This window comes from Arachis stenosperma, chromosome 8 (genome assembly GCF_014773155.1).
Source record: "Arachis stenosperma cultivar V10309 chromosome 8, arast.V10309.gnm1.PFL2, whole genome shotgun sequence".
Lineage (NCBI taxonomy): Eukaryota > Viridiplantae > Streptophyta > Magnoliopsida > Fabales > Fabaceae > Arachis > Arachis stenosperma.
In genome coordinates this window covers 34,561,570-34,583,011 of record NC_080384.1, presented here as the reverse complement: position 1 = coordinate 34,583,011, position 21,442 = coordinate 34,561,570, and the positions used below count along the sequence as shown (strand labels likewise).

General features: G+C 34.2%; 2 protein-coding genes across 2 annotated transcripts; both read right to left on the bottom strand.

Annotated features, from left to right (window-relative positions):
* Positions 1 to 5,393: 5,393 nt before the first annotated feature.
* On the bottom strand, positions 5,394 to 5,891 carry LOC130945861 (extensin-like). The gene has a single exon (XM_057874556.1). The coding sequence runs from the start codon at positions 5,889 to 5,891 to the stop codon at positions 5,394 to 5,396; it is 498 nt and encodes a 165-aa protein (XP_057730539.1).
* An 8,599-nt stretch (positions 5,892 to 14,490) lies between these two features.
* Positions 14,491 to 16,608, bottom strand: LOC130946963 (transcription factor bHLH162-like). Its single transcript, XM_057875871.1, has 3 exons — positions 16,289 to 16,608; positions 15,454 to 15,822; positions 14,491 to 14,997 (listed from the first exon to the last, which is right to left on the bottom strand). The coding sequence occupies exons 1-3, from the start codon at positions 16,421 to 16,423 to the stop codon at positions 14,893 to 14,895; spliced, it is 609 nt and encodes a 202-aa protein (XP_057731854.1). The 5' UTR covers positions 16,424 to 16,608; the 3' UTR covers positions 14,491 to 14,892.
* Positions 16,609 to 21,442: the final 4,834 nt, after the last annotated feature.

The following is a 21,442-nucleotide window of genomic DNA, read 5'->3' as shown; positions in this document are numbered from 1 at the left end:
TACACGAGATCGACGAGGTACCCCCACTCGATGCTCGCAGTTGCACATGCCGCTAGTGCGTGACGATACAGGTAATGCAAAAAGTGGAATAGTCTATAGTCGCATGTACGCACATTAAAACAAGCACAGTATGAAGTCTAGGACCATTAATCCACCGGCTCCACCTCCTCGACACTAAACTCACATCATCGGCATTTTCTCTCTGTTGTTCTCTGTAGCTACCAACATAGCTGCTGTGAGTATATCTGTCCATCCCCTAATTGAGCATGTGCTCTGCGACCTTTGTGCACGAATAGCGGTTACAACCTCTCATAAGTTGCCCAAACAATCATAGCTACCAGAAAGTTCCTCGTTCCCTTTAGCACTACATTTATACATTCCGAAAGGTTCGTCGTCATGAGACCATACCAACGACCTTCATCACAATGTTGAAGCCATAAATCCTTCCTAAAATGAAGAGCCCAATCCAACATGTCATGGGATAACAAATCCAAAGCATCCAAGTACCAATCGCACCCCCTTGCTTGGACTATACACTGCATTTATAAAGATACCTCTTACCCTCAGCCGATTTGAACAGTGAATTAAAGTTTGAAGCCTGTGACGTATGCAATAAGCATGATATGCCGAAGGAGGATGCCATCCACTGTGAGGTGCATTTCGGCAACACGAATGGCTTGTGATCTAACTGATATGATAAGAAGTCAAGGTTGCGAAGTAACATGCTGTCTCAAATTCGAAAGGAAAAACAACCATAACTCGGTTGTTTTAGACTCAACTAATGTGAAAGCTATGAGCAGAATGTTGTTATTACCATCTTGAGCCACAACAATTAACAGCATGTTCCCGTACTTTTTGTACAAGTGTGTCCCATCCACAGATATAAAAGACTTGCAATGCTTAAATGCCTCAATGCAAGGAGAAAATGCCCAAAAGATCTTACCAAACTGGCTTCACTCTCCGTCAACCAGGTCCCAGTCATAATAACGAACAGCAACACAGTTGTAAATCGTACCTGAGAGGCATTCCTGCAAAGCTTGTAAGAGGCCGGGTATCTTGTACGACTCTTCTCAATCACCTTAAATTTGAACAATCTCTTTCTGTTTCGCCATCCACATCTTTCGATACAATGACTTGAAATGGTAACTCTGATGCATCACACTTTGCAATACTGAGATACACACCGACGGATCAATCTTTATTATAGGTAAAACGACCTTGCAAATTAAACTACTATCCAACTGAGCATGGTCCTGAGACATGGTTGGTGTCAAACAGGTGTGTGCTCTACCGAACCTACAAACCTTTCTATAAAATTACTCGTGGATGTCAACATTTAGTACAACACATAATTAACGTAATAAACTTTAATTTCATCCCAGATAACGCGTAAAATATACCAGTAGTTCAAGTTTTGAGGTAGCATCACACGAAAACTCCATGGACAACCGTTGATGAATTACTTGCAACGAAAATGGTATATAAGATTATCCGACTCCAAAACTATGTACTTCGTATTCTTTTGAATATTGTAGTTCTTCATTGCCATCATAACAGCATCACGGTTCCTGAACCTATGGCAAACCCAGAATTCTAGCCCACCATTGGTGTTGTAATCCTCTCCTTGGCTGGCACTGAAAGGATCGTCTAGTTGCATTGCATCCAAATTCAAAATGTGATAATGACTAGAAACTTCTAACAATTGAGCAATGGACAAAAGGGGAGGCTGGAGAAACCGAGCACCATCGCCGGTGGGAGTCTCTGGCACATGCTTATCAGAGGAAGAAGTCCCGCTGGATGACTTGGACTTGACAATATAATTTGAATCGCTCTCGCTGTCTTCTTCGGCATTATCACGAAACTGCGTGTAGTGGGTCGGTGTTGCATCCAATAAGACAGCTTGAGGACTCGAAGGGAACGACCCATCACCAATAACCACGTCACGCACCAGAGCATGCCACTCCATCACAAGTTGTCGCATTAGCCGTGCGTGTACGTCGAACATTACCTTCACATGCTGATCCCCATCAATCCAGAATAACCTATTGGTAAATCCACCGCTCGAAAGCTGAAGGTTGTGGTAGGCTTAGAGAAGGGGGGTTGAATCTATGTCTTCCTTTTTAAGTTGCTGTTATGACCCTTTTTAAACAAAATTACAATTTTGATTCTATTTGAACTCAACAGCGGAAATTTATGAGACAATTTATTTTTGTCTCATGAATATCAGAAAATAGAACTCAGCAGAGAAGATAAAAGCGAACAACAGCATGTATCCTGGTTCGGTTGCCTTATGCTATGCAACCTACATCCAGTCTCCTCCACAATTTTGGAAGAATTTCACTATAGTTAACAGTATTACATACACCAATTTCATACTCAAGTTCTATCCTAACTTGACATTGGCTACTCCTAACTATTCACTCTTAGTGCTAACCTAACTAAGAAAGGGATACCAACCAGGTACAAGATACAAGACACTTAGCCAACCTAAAGAAATAAGAAAAATAACTCTAGGCTTTTCTCTCATGTGTATCACTCAGCCTTTTTCCACTCATGGCTTTTACTTGAGCTTTCTCACAATGCCTTTTCTCACAAGAAATTACAGAAAGATAAACTTGAAAAGTACATTACAATTAGTAAAACATGAAGGAGATTGACTTTATCAGCAGCCTCTTAGCTATGTGCAAAACCAGATTCGCAAACCTCATATGCAGCTCTTCAGTATTGGCTAAATGCTTCTTTGAAAGAAAGCATTATCCAAGTAGAGGAACTTCTCAACAGAACACTGTTCTCACTCTCTGGTTTTCTCTCCTTAGTTCTGAATGAGCAAGAAGTCTTCTTTTATTCTCCTTGCATGTTGCTGGGACCTTCTCCCAAGGTCAACACCTTGAGTCTTGAGCTTCACCAATCACAGATTCACTTTTTTTCAATAATCCTCAGAATAGAAATTTTCCTTCTGACTTTCTCATCTTGGCCAAAATCCATAAAACAACAACCATAGAAATCTTCCAATGGTTAACTTGATCTGAACCCTTGAAAACCAACTTGGTCCCCAAGTCTTGTTTAAGACCGTAGATGCACACCAGGGAAGAACAGAAATCCTCTTTCCCATGTATCCCATTTCGGTTAGAGCAAAGAGTTAGGAAGAAGAGATGAGACCGAGTTGCATATAAGAGGAAAAGATTTACCTATAACCTAAGCTTGATTTGGTTTGGATTTGTTGAGATGACTTCTGCCTTTCAAGCTTAGTTTCTCTTTCTTGCTTCTTTGGTGACTATCTTGGTGAGAAGCTCTTTCTCTCTTTCTCTTTCTTACTTTTCTGAAACTGATTTGACTTGGTTAGAGAGAGAGATGAACACTGCTTTTAGTTAAGCAAAAGAGAGGGATTTGCATTTCTGAAATCAGATCGGGCTTGGATCGGGTATTAGTATGCTTGGCCCGATTTGATTTCTTTGGCTTCTTTCTTTGCTTTTGCTTGGGCTCTTTATTTTGCTTTCAGCCCAATATTCTTGCTGATTGCTTTTTATTCCATTTGGGCTATTAACATTTGGCTTGCAACAATAAACAATTAGTTAATATGTAGATATAAATAATCAACACTTAATTATTTATTTTGCCCCAAAATAATGTTTGTCATCACTAATTAATTTAGTTAATTTCTTAACTCAACAATCTCCCCCTTGATGACAAACATGATTTAAGCAATAAGCAAAAAAATGAGTTTGAGTAAAGTTTAGAAACTCCCTTTGATTTTTGTCATTTGCTTTTATGTTGCTCCCTCTTTCCTTTTCAAAAATTGCTCCCCCTGGATTTATGCTCTTCTCTTCTTTCCTGTTTACATATGCTTATATGGAACCAAATAGATGCTATGTACCAACCAAAAATGTAGTAAACAGTGATAGTTTTAATGGCCAAAATAGAGCTTTAACACATCAGGGTCAGGGTCAAGATAGCAACATATCATAAAGCAAGTTTCCAACCTCATTCACAACAGTTCACAATATTTGCAAACATTTGCAAATCAAGCTTATTAAAATCTGCAGCAGTCAAACAAAGTCCACAAGAAAAAACAGTAATCAAAGGCAACTTTAGTCAGAATAGCATGCTCCTATTACTCCCCCTTTTGTCATCAAGGGTTGATAATAAGCAAGATCCACAAAAATATCACTATAAACCCTGCAAGAAAGGTCAGTGCACAGTCCAAATTACTAACTAAACTACCAAAAGTGCAGCAGTATCCAAAGTTTATACAATCATCCAAGACAACAGAAATAAGTCCAACAGTAGCAAAAGAAAACAAAGTTTATGAGACAGAAAACAGAGCAGCATCAATAGTTTTCATGAGACAAATTCTAGGCATCAGAACCATCCCCCTCCGAAGCAGCTTCCTCTTCAACATCAGTGGCAATGTCTTCATTATTATTAAGGTTATCAATGAAGGTCATGAGCATAGCCACCCTAGCTCTTGATTTCTTCAGGAAGTTCTCATGCTTGCTAGCTAGCTTCCTTTGTTCCTTGCTCATGGCAATTAAGTGATTTGATTGTGAAACAAACTCTTGAGCAACATCCTTGACCACATTCAGCAGAGCAGATTTCTTCCCAGTGGAAATGGAAGTACCCTCAGTGGAAGGAGGAGGAGAGTCATCTGGGATGTATTCTTCATCATCATCATCTAGAACCACTCTCTCAGATCAAGTTGGTCCTTTTTGCTGTTTCACTAAATCACCTCCTTTTAGATATGAATGTCTATTTTCATATTTCTCATTGGTCAAGTCAATACCAAAATACTCAAAAATACAAGTCAGAAACATGCCATAAGGAAGTGCTTTGTCTTTTTCACTCCTAACAGAATCAAACATGTATCTAACCATCAAATATGCAAATGAAAGTTCAGTTTTGGTGAGAATGGCATATAAAACAAGAGTGTCAGTGTATGAAACCCTTTGATATGAACCACTTTGAGGAAGTATGATGTGGTTGACCATTCGGTGCAACTGAGCACGTTTATATCCTAGGGCTTTGTGAGTGAGTGTAATGCCATCAATTAAGGAGACATGTTCACAGATACTAGCCAGGGCATCATTGTATGAAACACCAACTCCTTCATCCCACTTAACTGAAGTGTAAGCACAAGGCCCAACATCAGTATACTTCAAAGCATCACTGATAGTCTCATTGTTTAAAACTATATCTCGGCCCTTTACATATGAGTGAGCGGTGCCTTCATGATAAGTCATATTAGCATAAAATTCTTTGACCAACAAAGGATAAACAGGCTTTTTGATATCAAAAAGATGATTCCAGTCCAAAAAAATCAAGTTATCAACAAAAGAAAAACCTTTTCTTTTCAAAGATTGCAGATCAGCTAGAAAAGATGGACACAGGGTACGATATTAGATAATCCCTTCATAAAAATCATTGTTCATGGCAGATTTAAATCTATAAGGGTTATAGTTCGAATGAGAGGTCAAAAAGTGAGCTTTGTGATCAAACGGCCCAATGTCAGGTTCACTAACTGATTTGAGAGGAACTCGAGTTTTATCTCTCTGTGAGCGCACAGGAACTGACCTTGCCCTGGGTTGTGGTGGCTCGGGAACAGGTTCCTCCGTCGCCGGACGCTTCCCTTTGGATGAGGATGGCTTTGAAGAACTAGGTTTTGAAGAGGCAGGTTTGGAAGGCGTTGCCTTTGGTGGTGGTGTCGGTTTGGCAGAGGCAGGATACCTTGGAGTAGTCTTGGTACGAGCCATGGGACCAGTTCGAGGAGGAGAGGTAGGAGGAGAAGGTGAAGGAGTAAAAGTGGTGTCTTGAGAACGAGTTGATGGTCTAGGATATCCTGGAAGTTTTTGGATTTTCTCACATGGTGCTCTTTTAGCAATGACTTTCTTTCCCATTTTGGTTAAATTGAGGCTTTTGATGGAAGAGAGACAGTGGAGAGAGAGGGAAGAAACCAAAGGGTTTGAGGAGAAGTTATGGAGGAAAGAGAGGGAGTGTTGGTAACCGTACCCAAAAGTGGTTTTCCAAAACCATGCAACTGCATCACCTTTTGAAATGACATGAAAAGACCTGACCTCATAAAATTAAGATTTGATTTGATTTGAAAATAAAACAGAAAATGAATTTTAAATTTTGAAAAACCAAAAAATAAACTGAAAAATCTTTTTGGATTATAAACATTAAATGAAAAATTATAAAAAAAATAAACACACAGTCCATCAACCAAAAAATGTAACATTCACATATGGGCCCAGAGATAGTTGGATTTAAGAAAACATAATGGACCACTCTAGATCTGATTTTGAGGTTGGCCCAGATTATCTTTCATTTGAAACAAACCCAGAACACGCTGGCTTGATGGAGACGTTCATCACCTGCCCAGAATTGTCTCATACCTGTTTATGAGACAAAAATCTCCAACAAATACATCAGCAATTTTCAAATAAAGAATCATAACTCAAAATTCCTAGACAAGTCCTAAGCATACAGAATCTATCCTCAGCTAATGGTTTTGTAAAAATATCTGCTAATTGCTCCTCAAATTTAACAAATTGAATACTAATATCCCCCTTTTGGACATGTTCTCTTATTGAGTGAAATTTCACTTCAATATGCTTCGTCCTAGAGTGCAAAACTGGATTTATAGAAATATTAATGGCACTCATATTATCACACATCAAGGGAATATTTTCAGGCTTTAATTTGTAATCAGCAAGCTGTGTTTTTAACCATAAAAGCTGAGAACAACAAGAAGAAGCAGCTATATACTCAGCCTCTGCAGTGGATAAGGCCACTGTTGGTTGCTTCTTACTTGACCAAACATTTAAGAACTTTCCAAGGAAGCAACATAAACCAGAAGTGCTCCTTCTATCAACTCTATCACCAGCAAAATCTGCATCACAATAACCAACTACAGAAAAATCATCAATCTTAGGATACCAAAGACCAAAATTAGATGTGCCATGAACATATCTAATGATCCTTTTAACTGCAGAAAGATGTGACTCTTTAGGTTTGGATTGGAACCTAAAACACAATCCAATACTTTGCACAATATCGGGTCTAGAGGAAGTTAGGTACATAAGAGAACCAATCATTCCTCTATACCTAGTCTCATCAACATCTTTCTCAGTTTCTCCCTTATCTAACTTAGAACTAGGATGCATGGGTGTTCCCATGGGTTTGGCATTTTCCATACCAAATTTCTTAACTAATTCCTTGGCATACTTTTCTTGATGAATGAAAATACCTTTTTCAGTTTGTTTAATTTGCAGCCCAAGGAAGAAATTAAGTTCACCCATCATACTCATGTCAAATTCACTTGTCATGAGTTTTCCAAATTTAGAACAAAGGGATTCATTTGCTGATCCAAAAATAATGTCATCAACATATATTTGGACTAGAATAAAAGAATCATTAGAGTTCTTGATGAATAGAGTTGTGTCAGTGGTGCCTCTTTGAAAACTATTTTTCAAAAGAAAAGAGCTAAGTCTCTCATACCAAGCTCTAGGAGCTTGTCTTAAACCATAGAGAGCTTCAGACAATTTGAAAACATGATTAGAATGTTCTTTATTTTAAAAACCAGGAGGCTGCTCCACATACACTTCTCTATCTATCACACCATTCAAAAATGCACATTTCACATCCATTTGATATAATTTAAAACCACAAAATGCAGCATAAGCTAAGAGAAGTCTTAAGGCTTCCATTCGGGCAACAGGGGCGAAGGATTTGTCAAAGTCTATTCCTTCTTCTTGGTCATATCCTTGAGCCACTAGCCTTGCCTTGTTTCTTGCAATGCTACTATCTTCTCCCAACTTGTTCCGAAATATCCACTTGGTGCCGGTCACTTTCTTTCCACTTGGCCTTGGAACCAAAGTCCATACTTGGTTCTTTTCAAACTCAAGAAGCTCATCCTCCATAGCTTTAACCCAAGAAGGGTCACTAAGTGCTTCCTTGACGTTTTAAGGCTCTATTTGTGATAGAAGGGCAATGTTGGATCCTTCATTGGCCTTTCTAGTGGAAGACCTTGTTTGCACTCCATGAGAGACGTCCCCAATGACAAATTCCTCAAGATAATTCTTCAAGAATCTCCACTCACGAGGTCTGGTGGACTTGGAGGCAGATTCAGTCACCAAGGGATTCTGGGCGCTGCTGGCCGCAGGATTTCCTTCAGATTCATGAGACAAAATGGAATTGTCTCTTGAATTATCAGCATTTGCAATTTCTGGTTCAATTTGTCCAGAATTTTCTTTTCCATGATTTTGAGCGGTTTCATCCTCCTTTTGAGCTTGATTTTCTGCATCACAATCTTCCAAAATGCTTTGCACCAAGTTAGTATCACAAAATGTAACATGTATAATCCTGATACCAATTGAAGGTTGTGGTAGGCTTAAAGAAAGGGGGTTGAATCTATGCCTTCCTTTTTAAGTTGCTGTTATGACCCTTTTTAAACAAAATTACAATTCTGATTCTGTTTGAACTCAACAGTGGAAATTTATGAGATAATTTATTTTTGTCTCATGAATATCAGAAAACGGAACTCAGCAGAGAAGAGAAAAGTGAACAACAGCATGTATCGTGGTTCGGTTGCCTTGTGCTATGCAACCTACATCCAGTCTCCTCCACAATTATGGAAGAATTTCACTATAGTGAACAGTATTACATACACCAATTTCATACTCAAGTTCTATCCTAACTTGACATTGGCTATGCTAACTCCTAACTATTCACTCTTAGTGCTAACCCAACTAAGAAAGGGATACCAACCAGGTACAAGATACAAGACACTTAGCCAACCTAAAAAAATCAGAAAGATAACTCTAGGCTTTTCTCTCAAGTGTATCACTCAGCCTTTTTCCACTCATGGCTTTTACTTGAGCTTTCTCACAATGCCTTTTCTCACAAGAAATTACAAAAAGATAAACTTAAAAAGTAAATTACAATCAGTAAAACATGAAGGAGATTGACTTTATCAGTAGCCTCTTAGCTATGTGCAAAACCAGATTCGCAAACCTCATATGCAGCTCTTCAGTATTGGCTGAATGCTTCTTTGAAAGAAAGCATTATCCAGGTAGAGGAACTTCTCAACAGAACACTGTTCTCACTCTCTGGTTTTCTCTCCTTGGTTCTGAGTGAGCAAGAAGTCTTCTTTTATTCTCCTTGCATGTTGCTGGGACCTTCTCCCAAGGTCAACACCTTGAGCCTTGAGTTTCACCAACCACAGATTCACTTTTTCTCAATAATCCTCAGAATAGAAACTTTCCTTCTGACTTCCTCATCTTGGCCGAAAGCCATAAAACAGCAACCATAGAAATCTTCCAATGGTCAACTTGATCTGAACCCTTGAAAACCAACTTGGTCCCCAAGTCTTGTTTAAGACCGTAGATACACACCAGGGAAGAACAGAAATCCTCTTTCCCATGTATCCCATTTCGGTTAGAGCAAAGAGTTGGGAAGAAGAGATGAGACCGAGTTGCATGTATGAGAAAAAGATTTACCTATAACCTAAGCTTGATTTAGTTTGGATTTGTTGAGATGACTTCTGCCTTTCAAGCTTAGTTTCTCTTTCTTGCTTCTTTGGTGACTATCTTAGTGAATAAGCTCTTTCTCTCTTTCTCTTTCTTACTTTTCTAAAACTGATTTGACTTGGTCAGAGAGAGAGATGAACGTTACTTTTGGTTAAGCAAAAGAGAGGGATTTGCATTTCTGAAATCAGATCGGGCTTGGATCGGGTATTGGTATGCTTGGCCCGATTTGATTTCTTTGGCTTCTTTTTTTGCTTTTGCTTGGGCTCTTTATTTTGCTTTCAGCCCAATATTCTTGCTGATTGCTTTTTATTCCATTTGGGCTATTAACATTTGGCCTGCAACAATAAATAATTAGTTAATATGTAGATATAAATAAGCAACACTTAATTATTTATTTTGCCCAAAAATAATGTTTGTCATCACTAATTAATTTAGTTAATTTCTTAACTCAACAAAAGCGTGTGCAGAAATCCATATGCAACCCGCCCAACTTCCTTGGTACCTATTTTTCCTTCTCATATTGCTCAGTATGACCGTCTTTAGCACATGTAGGGTATCAACCTGGATAGTGCGCAACATCATAGTTGAATCAGACTCAAAATCACTCTTTCATCACTGTTTTTTACTATCTCATTGGGATAAACCACAACAAAAAAGAATTGATTATTCTCCATGAGAAAAAATGGAAAGAAGAAAAAAAAAAATTTGATTTGTGAATTGTGAGGAGATGGTTGAGGATGGGAAGATATAAATAGAATTATTCTCTAAGATATCTAGGATGCAGAAACACTTAAACCATAATACATATATTTCGGGTGTTGAGACCCGAATTACATGTTTGACCATATCTCGGATGTTGAGACCAGAATTATGAGTTCTGCACGTATCTCGGATACTAAGACCCAGTTCCGAATTCAAACATATTTCGGATGCTCAGTATACGATCTCCCATGTAATACATATCTCGGGTACACCCTGGATATGTCACGGCATCGTATCGTCACAGTATAGGATCTCAGTCGCCGAAATGTGTTTACTTTTCATTCCAACCCAACATCCGAAATATGTAACATTACGCAATTAGGTAATTACTTCTTATTTTATGTATTTTTGTAATTTATGTATTTATTTTATTTAAATAAAAAATCCCTAGATGCTCACACCTTATGTCATATATATTTAGACATAAAATTATGTTTGACAGATGAGATATAAATAGAAATATTATATTAAAAATATTGAATTAGTGTATTTTGTGTTTATTCTAATAAAAAATATTAATAAAAATATTTTTTTATTATTTTTATCAAATTTTATAATTATATTTTTTACCATTATATTTTTCTTTCTAAATTTTTTATATAAAAAAATAATAAATTAAACTTTTATAATTTATTTTAATTTATCATCAAACAAAATATAAAAATTTTAATTTTTATATTTTTATTTTTTATGTCCTATTTTTAATATATTATCTTATTTTATTCTCAGAACCAAATCTAACCATAATGGTCCTTCTTTTTAACATTATAGAAAAAAAATTGAGAAATAAAAATGTATAGATGATTATACTAAAGAGACAAACAAATAGTCAGAACTTGCTTTATTTTATCATAATAAATTGCTTTATCCACAAGGTAAGATTCAAACTTTAAATACTTATTTAAATAAAATAGAGAATTAACCACTAGATCAATCCAAGTTGACTGCATACATTTAAGTTCTAATAACATTTGGTTTTGGGTATAGTTGGGTATCTGTACACAAAAATAAACTCGTGGCAAACTATTTGTTTCTTTGAATTTGTATCATATTCGTTGATAAATTGTTCTTGTTTTCTTGCTGCATTATTGATCTATGGAACAGTAAAAATATATTTCTGTTTTTAGATTATGCCGAAATAATGGAACCGTACGTGAAGAACGACTCTGTTCAAGTTCAACGGTTCAAGCTAGGGATGTTATTCGTATAATGAGTAGAACAATTTGAAAAGTGCGCGTGTAATGTGAAAGTCTGAGACAATAGTAATTAACAATCTAATAGTCTCTTGTCTTATACTTCAAAAGTCAACAAACTATTTAGGTTCAAAATCATTTTCAAAAGAATACGAAGCTAAAACTAAAAGCAACAAAGGAAATTTCACCACAGTAATATAGATTATTTTTTAGAGTTATATGTATAAAAAAAATTTAAAATTTGTCAAAAAAAATAAATTTTGACAATATTTTAATTATGAAAATATATTAATAAAAATTTTGTCAAAAATAATATTTTTAACATATAAGTAATTATAAAAAAAATTTAAATTTTATTTTAATAAATATTAGTTGTCAAAAATAATTTATTAGAAAAATTTGAGAATATATTTTCTGTGATACTTAATAATCGTAAAAAATACTATTTATTTTAATACTTATTGATCATAAAATATTCTTAACAAAAATTTTTAATAAATAAGGAGATGAGATCTTGAAACTGAAGAATAAATTAAAATTTTAAAGATAAATAATGAGTAGTATGATCCAAACTGAGAGTAGTGTGATGTTAAAATTGACAGAGTCCAGAGAAAAGGAGAAATAGTAGAGTAAATTGAAAATAAATAAATGTCAAAATTGAGAAGTAATTTTTTACGATCAAATTATTCATCAAAAAAATATAGAAAATTTAATATTTATGATATTTATCAAAAATATATATTAATTTTGATATTTAATTATAGTGTTAAAATTTAAATTTTATTAGTCATTTAGCATTGTTCTATTAATTACATTCTTCTTATTTCTGTAATTCGTAGACTTCGATTAGTTCATGATGAATTTTTAGTGAGTCAAATTTAAATTTTACTGATAAATTTTTTAGTGACTAATTTTACTAATAAATTTGATTGTTAATAAATTGAACTTAATTTTTTTTAGTTGAGCTAAAATTTGTTCCGACTTATTTTAGCTTCATTCACTTCAAATTCTAATTAAAAGAGGAAACAAAGATAAAAATAAAGTATGAGGTTGGGTGTGGTCGTGTGGACATGCGGTAGGACCGGTTAAACCTGAAACCCGACCCAAAACCTAATTCAAAATATATTTTACTAAGTTCAATTATGATTTAAGTGATTCGAATCGGCACAAAATTATATTTTATAATTAAAATATATATTTCGAAAGAAATTAATAATAAAATATTATTTTATATTTTAATTAATATTTTTTATATTATATGATATACTTTTGTTTAAAATAATTTATTTTACATAAATATAATATAATAATTTATTAAATTTAATTTTTAAAATAAAATTTTATTAATCTATGATATAAAATTTATAAATTTATATATGTTAATTTTATATTTAATTGATCCGATTTATTTTGGATTAATTTAAAATTAAATAAAAAATAGATCTAATAAATATTAGAATTAGGTTCAGATCTAATTAAATTTGATCTAGATCGACCTATGTGCACTCCTATCTATGGTGGTTTTAGTGGTATTTATATTAATTTAGTATTATTATATTAGTATTAGATCATTAATATATAATGTCGTTTGCAAGGGATAATGAGTAGAGTGAGTTATTTACCTCTAAGAGTTAGATAGTGTCATCTAATTATAGTGCCAGCTGTAAAATAGGTTAGAAGTAGTTAGTTATAACAGATTCTAGTAGCTTCCATTATAAGCTACATAAATTTTACTAATAACAAGTTAGGGCTGTCAAATAATTCTTTTTAAAAATATAGTCAAGAAAATTTTTGTTAACATATAAAGAACGAATGTGCTTTGCCTTGTGTTTTAGCTAGCTATAAGCCAAAATCTAACAAGGTAGTGAAGGAAAGTTTACAAAAGAAATCAAATAGCATACGAAGTCTTAACCTGAATTCACAGTTAGGCTAACTAATTGTATAAAGAAATCGAATACCATTCATGATTACTCATTTTCTGGTTAACTATTATCATGAATGTTATCTCCTCCAAAAGGTTAATTAGATTCATTTGAGTTGTGCTTAACGCGGTATTACAAGTTTCATATCTTTTAAGATTAAAGATAAAATTGTTACATACTTTATAAGTTTGGGACATTCATTCTTTGAAGTAATTTTTAAGTGAATTAGATCCACTTAATTTTAATTTTAATATGGTATCAAAACTTATTTGATAATATTATTAGGTCATTCACCAGTAAATATTCACGTTCTAAATTATTATTCATGAACATAAATAAAATATATTACGAGTTCTACATATCTCGAAGATTAAATCTCTAGATAATTTATAAAAGTGAGACATACAATGAATTTAATTCTTTAAGTTAATAAATAAAAAACATTATAAATAAAAGGGGCAAGTATCGTTTTTATCTCTAAAGTTTATAGTCAAAATTAAATTTGTCCCCAACGTTATTTTTAATTAAAATCGTCCCAAATATTTTATTTAGTATTAAAATCCTCTTTTTGACTTTTCAGGGACAAAAATATCCTTTATCACCAACACCTTTACCACCATTACCACCACTTCCCTTATTCCCACCAATACCAATAATTAGATTCAAGAACACTAACAATAATACATTATTTAAATTCACAAACTAACATCAAATTCAACAACAAAATCAACACACAACAACAATAAAATCAGAAAAATAACAAATCAAAATCAGAATAAAAAACAAAATAAAAAACAGAAATAGAAGCAGAAGCAAAACAGAAACAAAGCAAAAGCAAAAGCAGACGCAGAAGTAGAAGAAGAAGCAGATGCAGATGCAGATGTAGAAGTAGAATCAGAAGCAGAAGCCGAGTCGGCGATGTGCAACAGCGAGGACGCGAAGTGGCGGTGAGATCGGTAGCAGGGACAGTAGTGGCGAAGCGCGATTCCTTGACTTGTGTCTCCGCTCTCTCTCTGGTTCTGATTCCCGATAGCAGCTTCAAACTTCACCGGCACCGTCCCTCCTTCCCCCTCTTCTTCTTTCCCTTCATCTTCAATTCCCCTCCCCTCCCCCTCCTTTCCCCCTCGCATCCTTTTCTCATTTCCTTTCTCTCCCCCGCATTATTTTTTTTAATTTTATAATTTTTTTTATTAAGGTAGGAGTAATTTAGTAATAAAATTAAAAATTTTATTAAAAAAATGATTTTAATATTAAATAAAACGTTTGTGACGATTTTAAATAAAAAATAATATTGGGGACGAATTTGATTTTGACTCTAAACTTTAAGAACCAAAACAATACTTACCCTTAGATAAAACCCTAATATACAAGATTTGAAATAAGTGAATCCACAACTGAAAATAGTTAACTAGCTAAAACTAATTACATTAAAATAACTGCAGAAAATAAACACAGGAAAGAAGAAACATAAAATTAGTTCAATTAACTGATTTATGGCCCCTGGGCCCCTTGAATGTCCTGCAAACGATGTGCGTCCACAAACCTTTTTAATCTCTCACTTATTTCTTTCGTTGCTCCTAATTGATAGAGATGATTCTACACAAGGCCATAAGAAACAAGTTAAGAAACTAAGATGGTTATATTATATAGTCAAATTATCATTTGAATTTTGTTAATCGTCCACAGATCTTAGAACACTTGTTAAGATTTTTAAAATAAGTAAACAGTTTATATCGTAAAATTTTTCAAAACTTTTGGTTTTATCAAAATTACTTATCTGGAAAATTTAAATTGTTAAATTAAAATATATGTTGAATGATACATATTTAATGTTTTTATGTTTTGATACCATATAATAGAATCATTTGTCTTCAAAATTTAATCTAGTAGGAGAGATACATATATAATATATATGATAATGCTAAAAAAATAAAAAAATACAGTCATAACTTATTTTATTTAATATTTATTAATTATTAGAGTAAATTAAGGAATAAATGTTAATTAACGAGCTAAGCTAGGGATTACAAGCATAACTAAAGGAAAACATACCTCTGCGTGCACAACATGAATCATTGAATCTCCAGCGCGAGAAGAAATTGCACTAAGGACCTCAATATTCTCTTCATGCAATATGCGAATAATTTCACTGAAGATGAATTGGTTATCAAAGCCAGAAATCATAAGAACTATCTCTAACATGGAACCACGTTCATGAATCTCAATAGCTGGGGGTTTTAGGCTTGTTCCTTGAGTTTCATCATCAAAGGCACTGCTACCTGCTAAATCATGAGGTCTCTTCTTCATTCCCTTGTTTAATAAGCTTTCTTTCTTCTCCTTAGCAATCTCAACCCTTGATTCTAGGGTTTTGATGTAGATGATGGCCTCATCTATTTGGTCAACACGTGGTGGCAATGTTTGCTGCATCATTAGTAGAATTTTTGTTAACTTTTTTTTGTTGTTGAAGATTTGAGATCTAGGGTTTAAAATAAAAAATAATTTCACAGCATTTAGCTAGTATTGGATGAAAAGATTTGATTCTCTAATTGATCTCTTATCATATTAAATGAGAAATTAAGTAGCATCATATGTATGTAATAGAATCAAATTAGGTTATGTATATCATCATCAAATGTAAATGGGCATCAACATTAAAACTCATCCTCTTTGAAGCTTTAGTAGTAGTCCTCTTTTAACATCCAAATTTAGTTCTTCATCCTTAAATTTTGTCAGAAGCGTATATATATATGAACACATCTAATTTTGGAAATGCATAAATAATATTATCATTCTCTAAAAAAAACGTTTCTAGCTCATAGCGTAAGGAATTCATACAAGGATTGGATAGGTAAGCAGATCGTAGCGACAGAAGAATACGATCACTGACCTTGGGGTTGAAGTTAGGGAGAAGAGAATTGAGCTTGAAACAAAGGTTCTTCATTTGTTCTCTTCTGTTTCTCTCTATGATCTTCCTTTCCATTTTGGTTGAAGAAGAAGCTTGACCTCTCTGCTGATGAGCCATATTGAATAATAAACTCCTTTATTAATTAATTATTTTGTGGGTATATAATATATGTGTTTACCCTAAATATTTATAGTACCTTATATAAATAGGAGGATCTTGATTCTCAATTATTACTTATACAATAATACTTAAAGCTTTCGGATACAGGATAGCTAGTGATGAGACGGAAGCATGACGAAGTAGCAAAGTTCATTTTTTGTATATAGATAGGCCGCAATGGGGTTATGGATATATATAATATATAATATATAATATACTATATATGTACTGATTGAAAAATGACACGTGCCGTTCCATAAGACCCTTAAAATAGAAACGAGCGGTTCAATCATATATTATTATATTATATTTATATTTAATTTGTAGGGACAGCGAAAGGAAGACGATCGAAATTGAGAAGTGAAGACGCCGATTCTAGGATATTTTATTATTTTCTCACTAGCATGTGCTTATTCTTTCATTTTCTCTTTATCACCACATTCCTCTTTAGATGGATGAGTAACTTGCATTAGTTGGAAGGTTGGAATTCATATTCATCAATGGAATAAAATTTGACTTCGTCTTTAATTTTCTAATTTTTCGGCCAATTAAACGATGAATTCACACAAATAATTATTGTCACTAATTATGATATATTGTGAATTTATATATTTTATTTCAAAACATAAAAATAAAGTACTAATATTATTATCAAATGCAAACATTTATGTATATTTTGTCTTGAAATATTTATCCAATAGTTTAAATTGTTAAAGTAGAGATATAGGAATGCCATATATATATATATATATATATATATATATAAAATGATTGATATTGTTTTATATATTTTTAATATATTTTTATTTTGATATGCATTTTATATAACTAGCTGTTTTGGTGATTATTTTTTTATATTTATATAGCATAATTGATAATACCAACAGTACTACTCTAAATCAATACCTAATAAATTTTTAATTAAATATTTTAGTTTTTTATAAATATTAATTATTAAATTAATCCTCAAACCTTTATTTTATTAGACAAATCAGTCATCGCATTAACTTATGTTTCCATATAGATAGACTCATGAAAATTTTAAAAAAGTTTTAATTAGAGACTATTATGTTTTTTTTTAAATAACAAAAAATCTAACCTTTTATTAAAATTTGTTAAGAATCAAATTCTCATACTAAAAATTCTTTGGAAACTGGTTAAGAATATTATGTAATATATATATATATATATATATATATATATATATATATATATATATATATATATATATATATATATATATATACTGGTTAAGAATATTCTTTTTTTTTAAATTATGAGTACTCTAGATATAGCCTTTGAACTGTTTGGAATTAGGTACGTCATTCCCTAACAAAATTAACCAATCAGCTACGTAACACCCTTAATGAAAACAAAGTCAATATCATTATTTTTATATTATATTAATAATATATTCTTATTTAAATATTTAATTCAAAAATTATTTTCCATTTGGATGCACTGGTAGTGTATTGGCTGGATATTGGCCAAAAAAGGGAAATTGTCGATGGGTGAAACTCACCCTCAACACACGTGGGGTGTGGTGGCTGAGCGGGAGAGCGACGTGGCGGCACGCCAGGGGCGTGCTGACTCACCACGCAGGGAGCGTGGTACCTGGAGGCCGTGAAGCGCAGCAGGTTTTGCGGAATTCCAATGTTGCTACTGTACCACGTGGGGGGCGTGTTGCAGGCCTGCCTGCATGCAGGAGACAACCCCCCACTCCGGAAACCAGCGCCAGTGTGCCTCCTTCATGTATATATATGCACTCTTCGGCTCTCTTCTTCTCCCATTCATCACACAGATGCTGAAGCCAAAAAATAAGAGAAAAGAAAAGGAAGAAGTGTGTCCGTGTTAGTGTGTAGGTTGTAGTGAGGAGAGTGTAGTGAGTAGTAGTGAGTTAAATTTATACGGCGAAAGAAAAAAATTATTAGTTTAAGGGATTAAAAAAAATAGTAAATAATTATATGGCACCCGAAGAATATATTATCAACTATTTGGATCATCTTATTTATGTAAGTTGGCACATTTTAATTTTTTTTATATTTAAAATTTATTTTATTTTTTATGTATTTATATTTGTTTATGCATATATATTTTGTAATGAGAATATTATTTTGTGTATTTTATAAATATTTTAAGAATATAACAGTTTTTATAAAATAAACGTTAATAATGATAATAATATGTAACTTTTTAATAATTTTTTATAATTTTTGTTATTATGAATATATTCAAAAATAAAAAAATATTTTAACATTTTAAAAATATATATGTTGCGTATATTAATAAATAAATATTATAATAAATTAAATATGTAAAATGTATAAAATAGTATAATATATTGTTATTAAAAAATTGAAAAAATAAATAATATGATAAATAAAGATTATTAAATAATACGTGATAAATGTTATTTAATATTGTTATCGCATAAATTTTTTTGTAAGGATTAAATATTTTATTTGACGAATAAATAAAGAATTTAAATTTTTAATAAATAAATAAATAGATAAGCAATGTTAAATATTTTAATAATAAATAAGATATTAAAATAAATATGTGAATGTTTATTAAAATATTTAGAAGGATTATTATTTAATTAATGTAATATATATCTTTGTTGATGCAGCCTAACAGAAATTTGTTGGTGCGTAAACTAGATCCGCCACAGACGTGGAATTCGATGGTGGGAACTACTTACGCGCCACGGGATTCTACCATGTCTCTAGGATTGGAGTCATAAGAGGATTTCACCTCATATTAGCTGCTCTGGTTGAAAGGTGGAGGTTAGAAACTCACACCTTTGTATTGCCGGTCAGTGAGGTTACAATGACATTAGAGGATGTCGCTCATATATTCGGCCTACCCATTGATGGAGAGCCTGTCAGTGGATGGACATATAGTAGTAGCGACTTCGTTCAAAGTCAGGGTATAGCGATATTCGGTCGTGAGCCATCAGTCAGTCATAATTCGAAGTCCTATATAAAGCTAGGTTGGGTTCGACATATCAGAGACGCAGAGCCGTTGGACACTGAGGAGTCCATCAGGAGATACGTCAGATGTCAGATCTTCTATTTGTTAGGGTCGACCCTATTCACGGACAAGTCGACCACATATGCCCATGCGAAATATCTACCATTGCTTCGCGATTTCGAGCGGATCCATACTTATAGTTGGGGGTTAGCATGTCTCGCACATCTTTAAAGAGCACTATGTCGTGCATCACGATAGATACAAAGGAGATGGATGGCCCTCTGAATCTGTTGTTTGTTTGGGCATGGGAGCGAATGTCGTGTCTTGCTCCCGTACCGAGAGAAACTCTTCCACCGGCCGAGATACCAATTGCCAAGAGGTAATAAGTCTTATTTTAGTTATGTGTTATATTCATGATGCATGTTTGACATATGTTGAGTTATTTAATTTTTTTCAATTAACAATGTTTCAGGTGGAGTCATTTGGAACGGACCACAGCGTGATTATCGAAGACCGTAGAGACATTCAGACATGATATAGACTACATGCAGGAGGTAAATAGTTATGGTTCTTCTGATCTGTTTTTCCAACCATTATTGTTAGGGTTCTAATATACCAATAATACTGTGGCAGTTTGAGTGGCGGCTGTATGACGCATCGATCGGTCCTGACGAGTTGCATCCCCATCTCGAGGTGTATGACATCGTTATTCGTTGCTGTCGTTCGAGTGTGTCAAGTGGCACCCTGCAGATCAAGTGATGCGTCAGCTTGGATATGTATAACCTCCTCCGCGGGCAGCAAGAGATATTCCACTTGACCAACATTGCATCGTTCTACGCGGAGTGCAGCTTCATGACTGGACAGTTTTGCATGGGCCATGGATACGGAGTGGGCCAACAGGCGACACAGTCGAATGCGGGATCTGCACCCCATTCTGACCTGAGATTTTTTACCGACGGCTGAGTACCGGGATTGGTACGTACGCTCCGACGGACATCTGTTGAGATTGACGGGATATACGTTCCTCATCATCCACAGCCACCTGCCCCACAGCCACCTCCCCTTCAGCCACCTCAGCATGCAGTGTTTGAGTCGTTTCCTTATTATATACCACAGCCACCGGCCTACAATCATGGACGGGTCTGTCTCGACCAAAAGCCTTATAGCCTCAGCAACTGTATTTGAGTCCAACTTAAAATGATCTTGTGAAATCGTTCCGATCGTGCACGTGTGCCTATCGTTGTATCTGCGTATCTCCCAACAACCTTTTTTCCGTATCAAGATGGCTCGGATAAGCGAGTCACATCCACGCCCATACATCTTGCATTTTGCATAGAACGTCTGTAGCTCAAACTCATACACATTATAGTCAACTCCTCTAGATATAGTGAAACTTCTAATTGCTGCGACGATCGACTTTCTAGAACTGTATTCCATTCCAATCTGGAACTCTCCATCCTCAGGATCATCAACGCCTACAGAAAGCCGAAATCATCGTTTATTAATCAATCCAAAGTATAAACTAACAAAAACTTATTATTTAGTCAACACGTACCTATGTTTGCATATTTCGAAAACTCGGGGGCATGCATAGCATCGAGATCCAACTCACGCATAAAAGGTGGAACGAACATCGGTTGACTGCTCGAGGGATGAACCACTAGATTCTCTGCTGCTGCCTCAACTCCCACATCACCATCCTCATCTTCGTCACTGGCTTCGTAAGTGGCTTCGAAGTTTTCTTCGCTGTCACTATTCATTCCTTCGTACATTACATCTCTATCATCATCTATATCTATATCATTTTGAACCGCTACTGCCTCTACAGCTTCAAACTCAACGTACAACTCAATCTGTGGGTGTCGCATCTGAGTCTGCCGGTGAATTTGAAACATATTCTGCATACTCGCTTCATCAGTGATCGGCATGGTATCAAATTGTATTAGACCACCAAAAACTATAACCGGATTCCGGTACAGAATTCTGCTCACTCTCATTAACGTA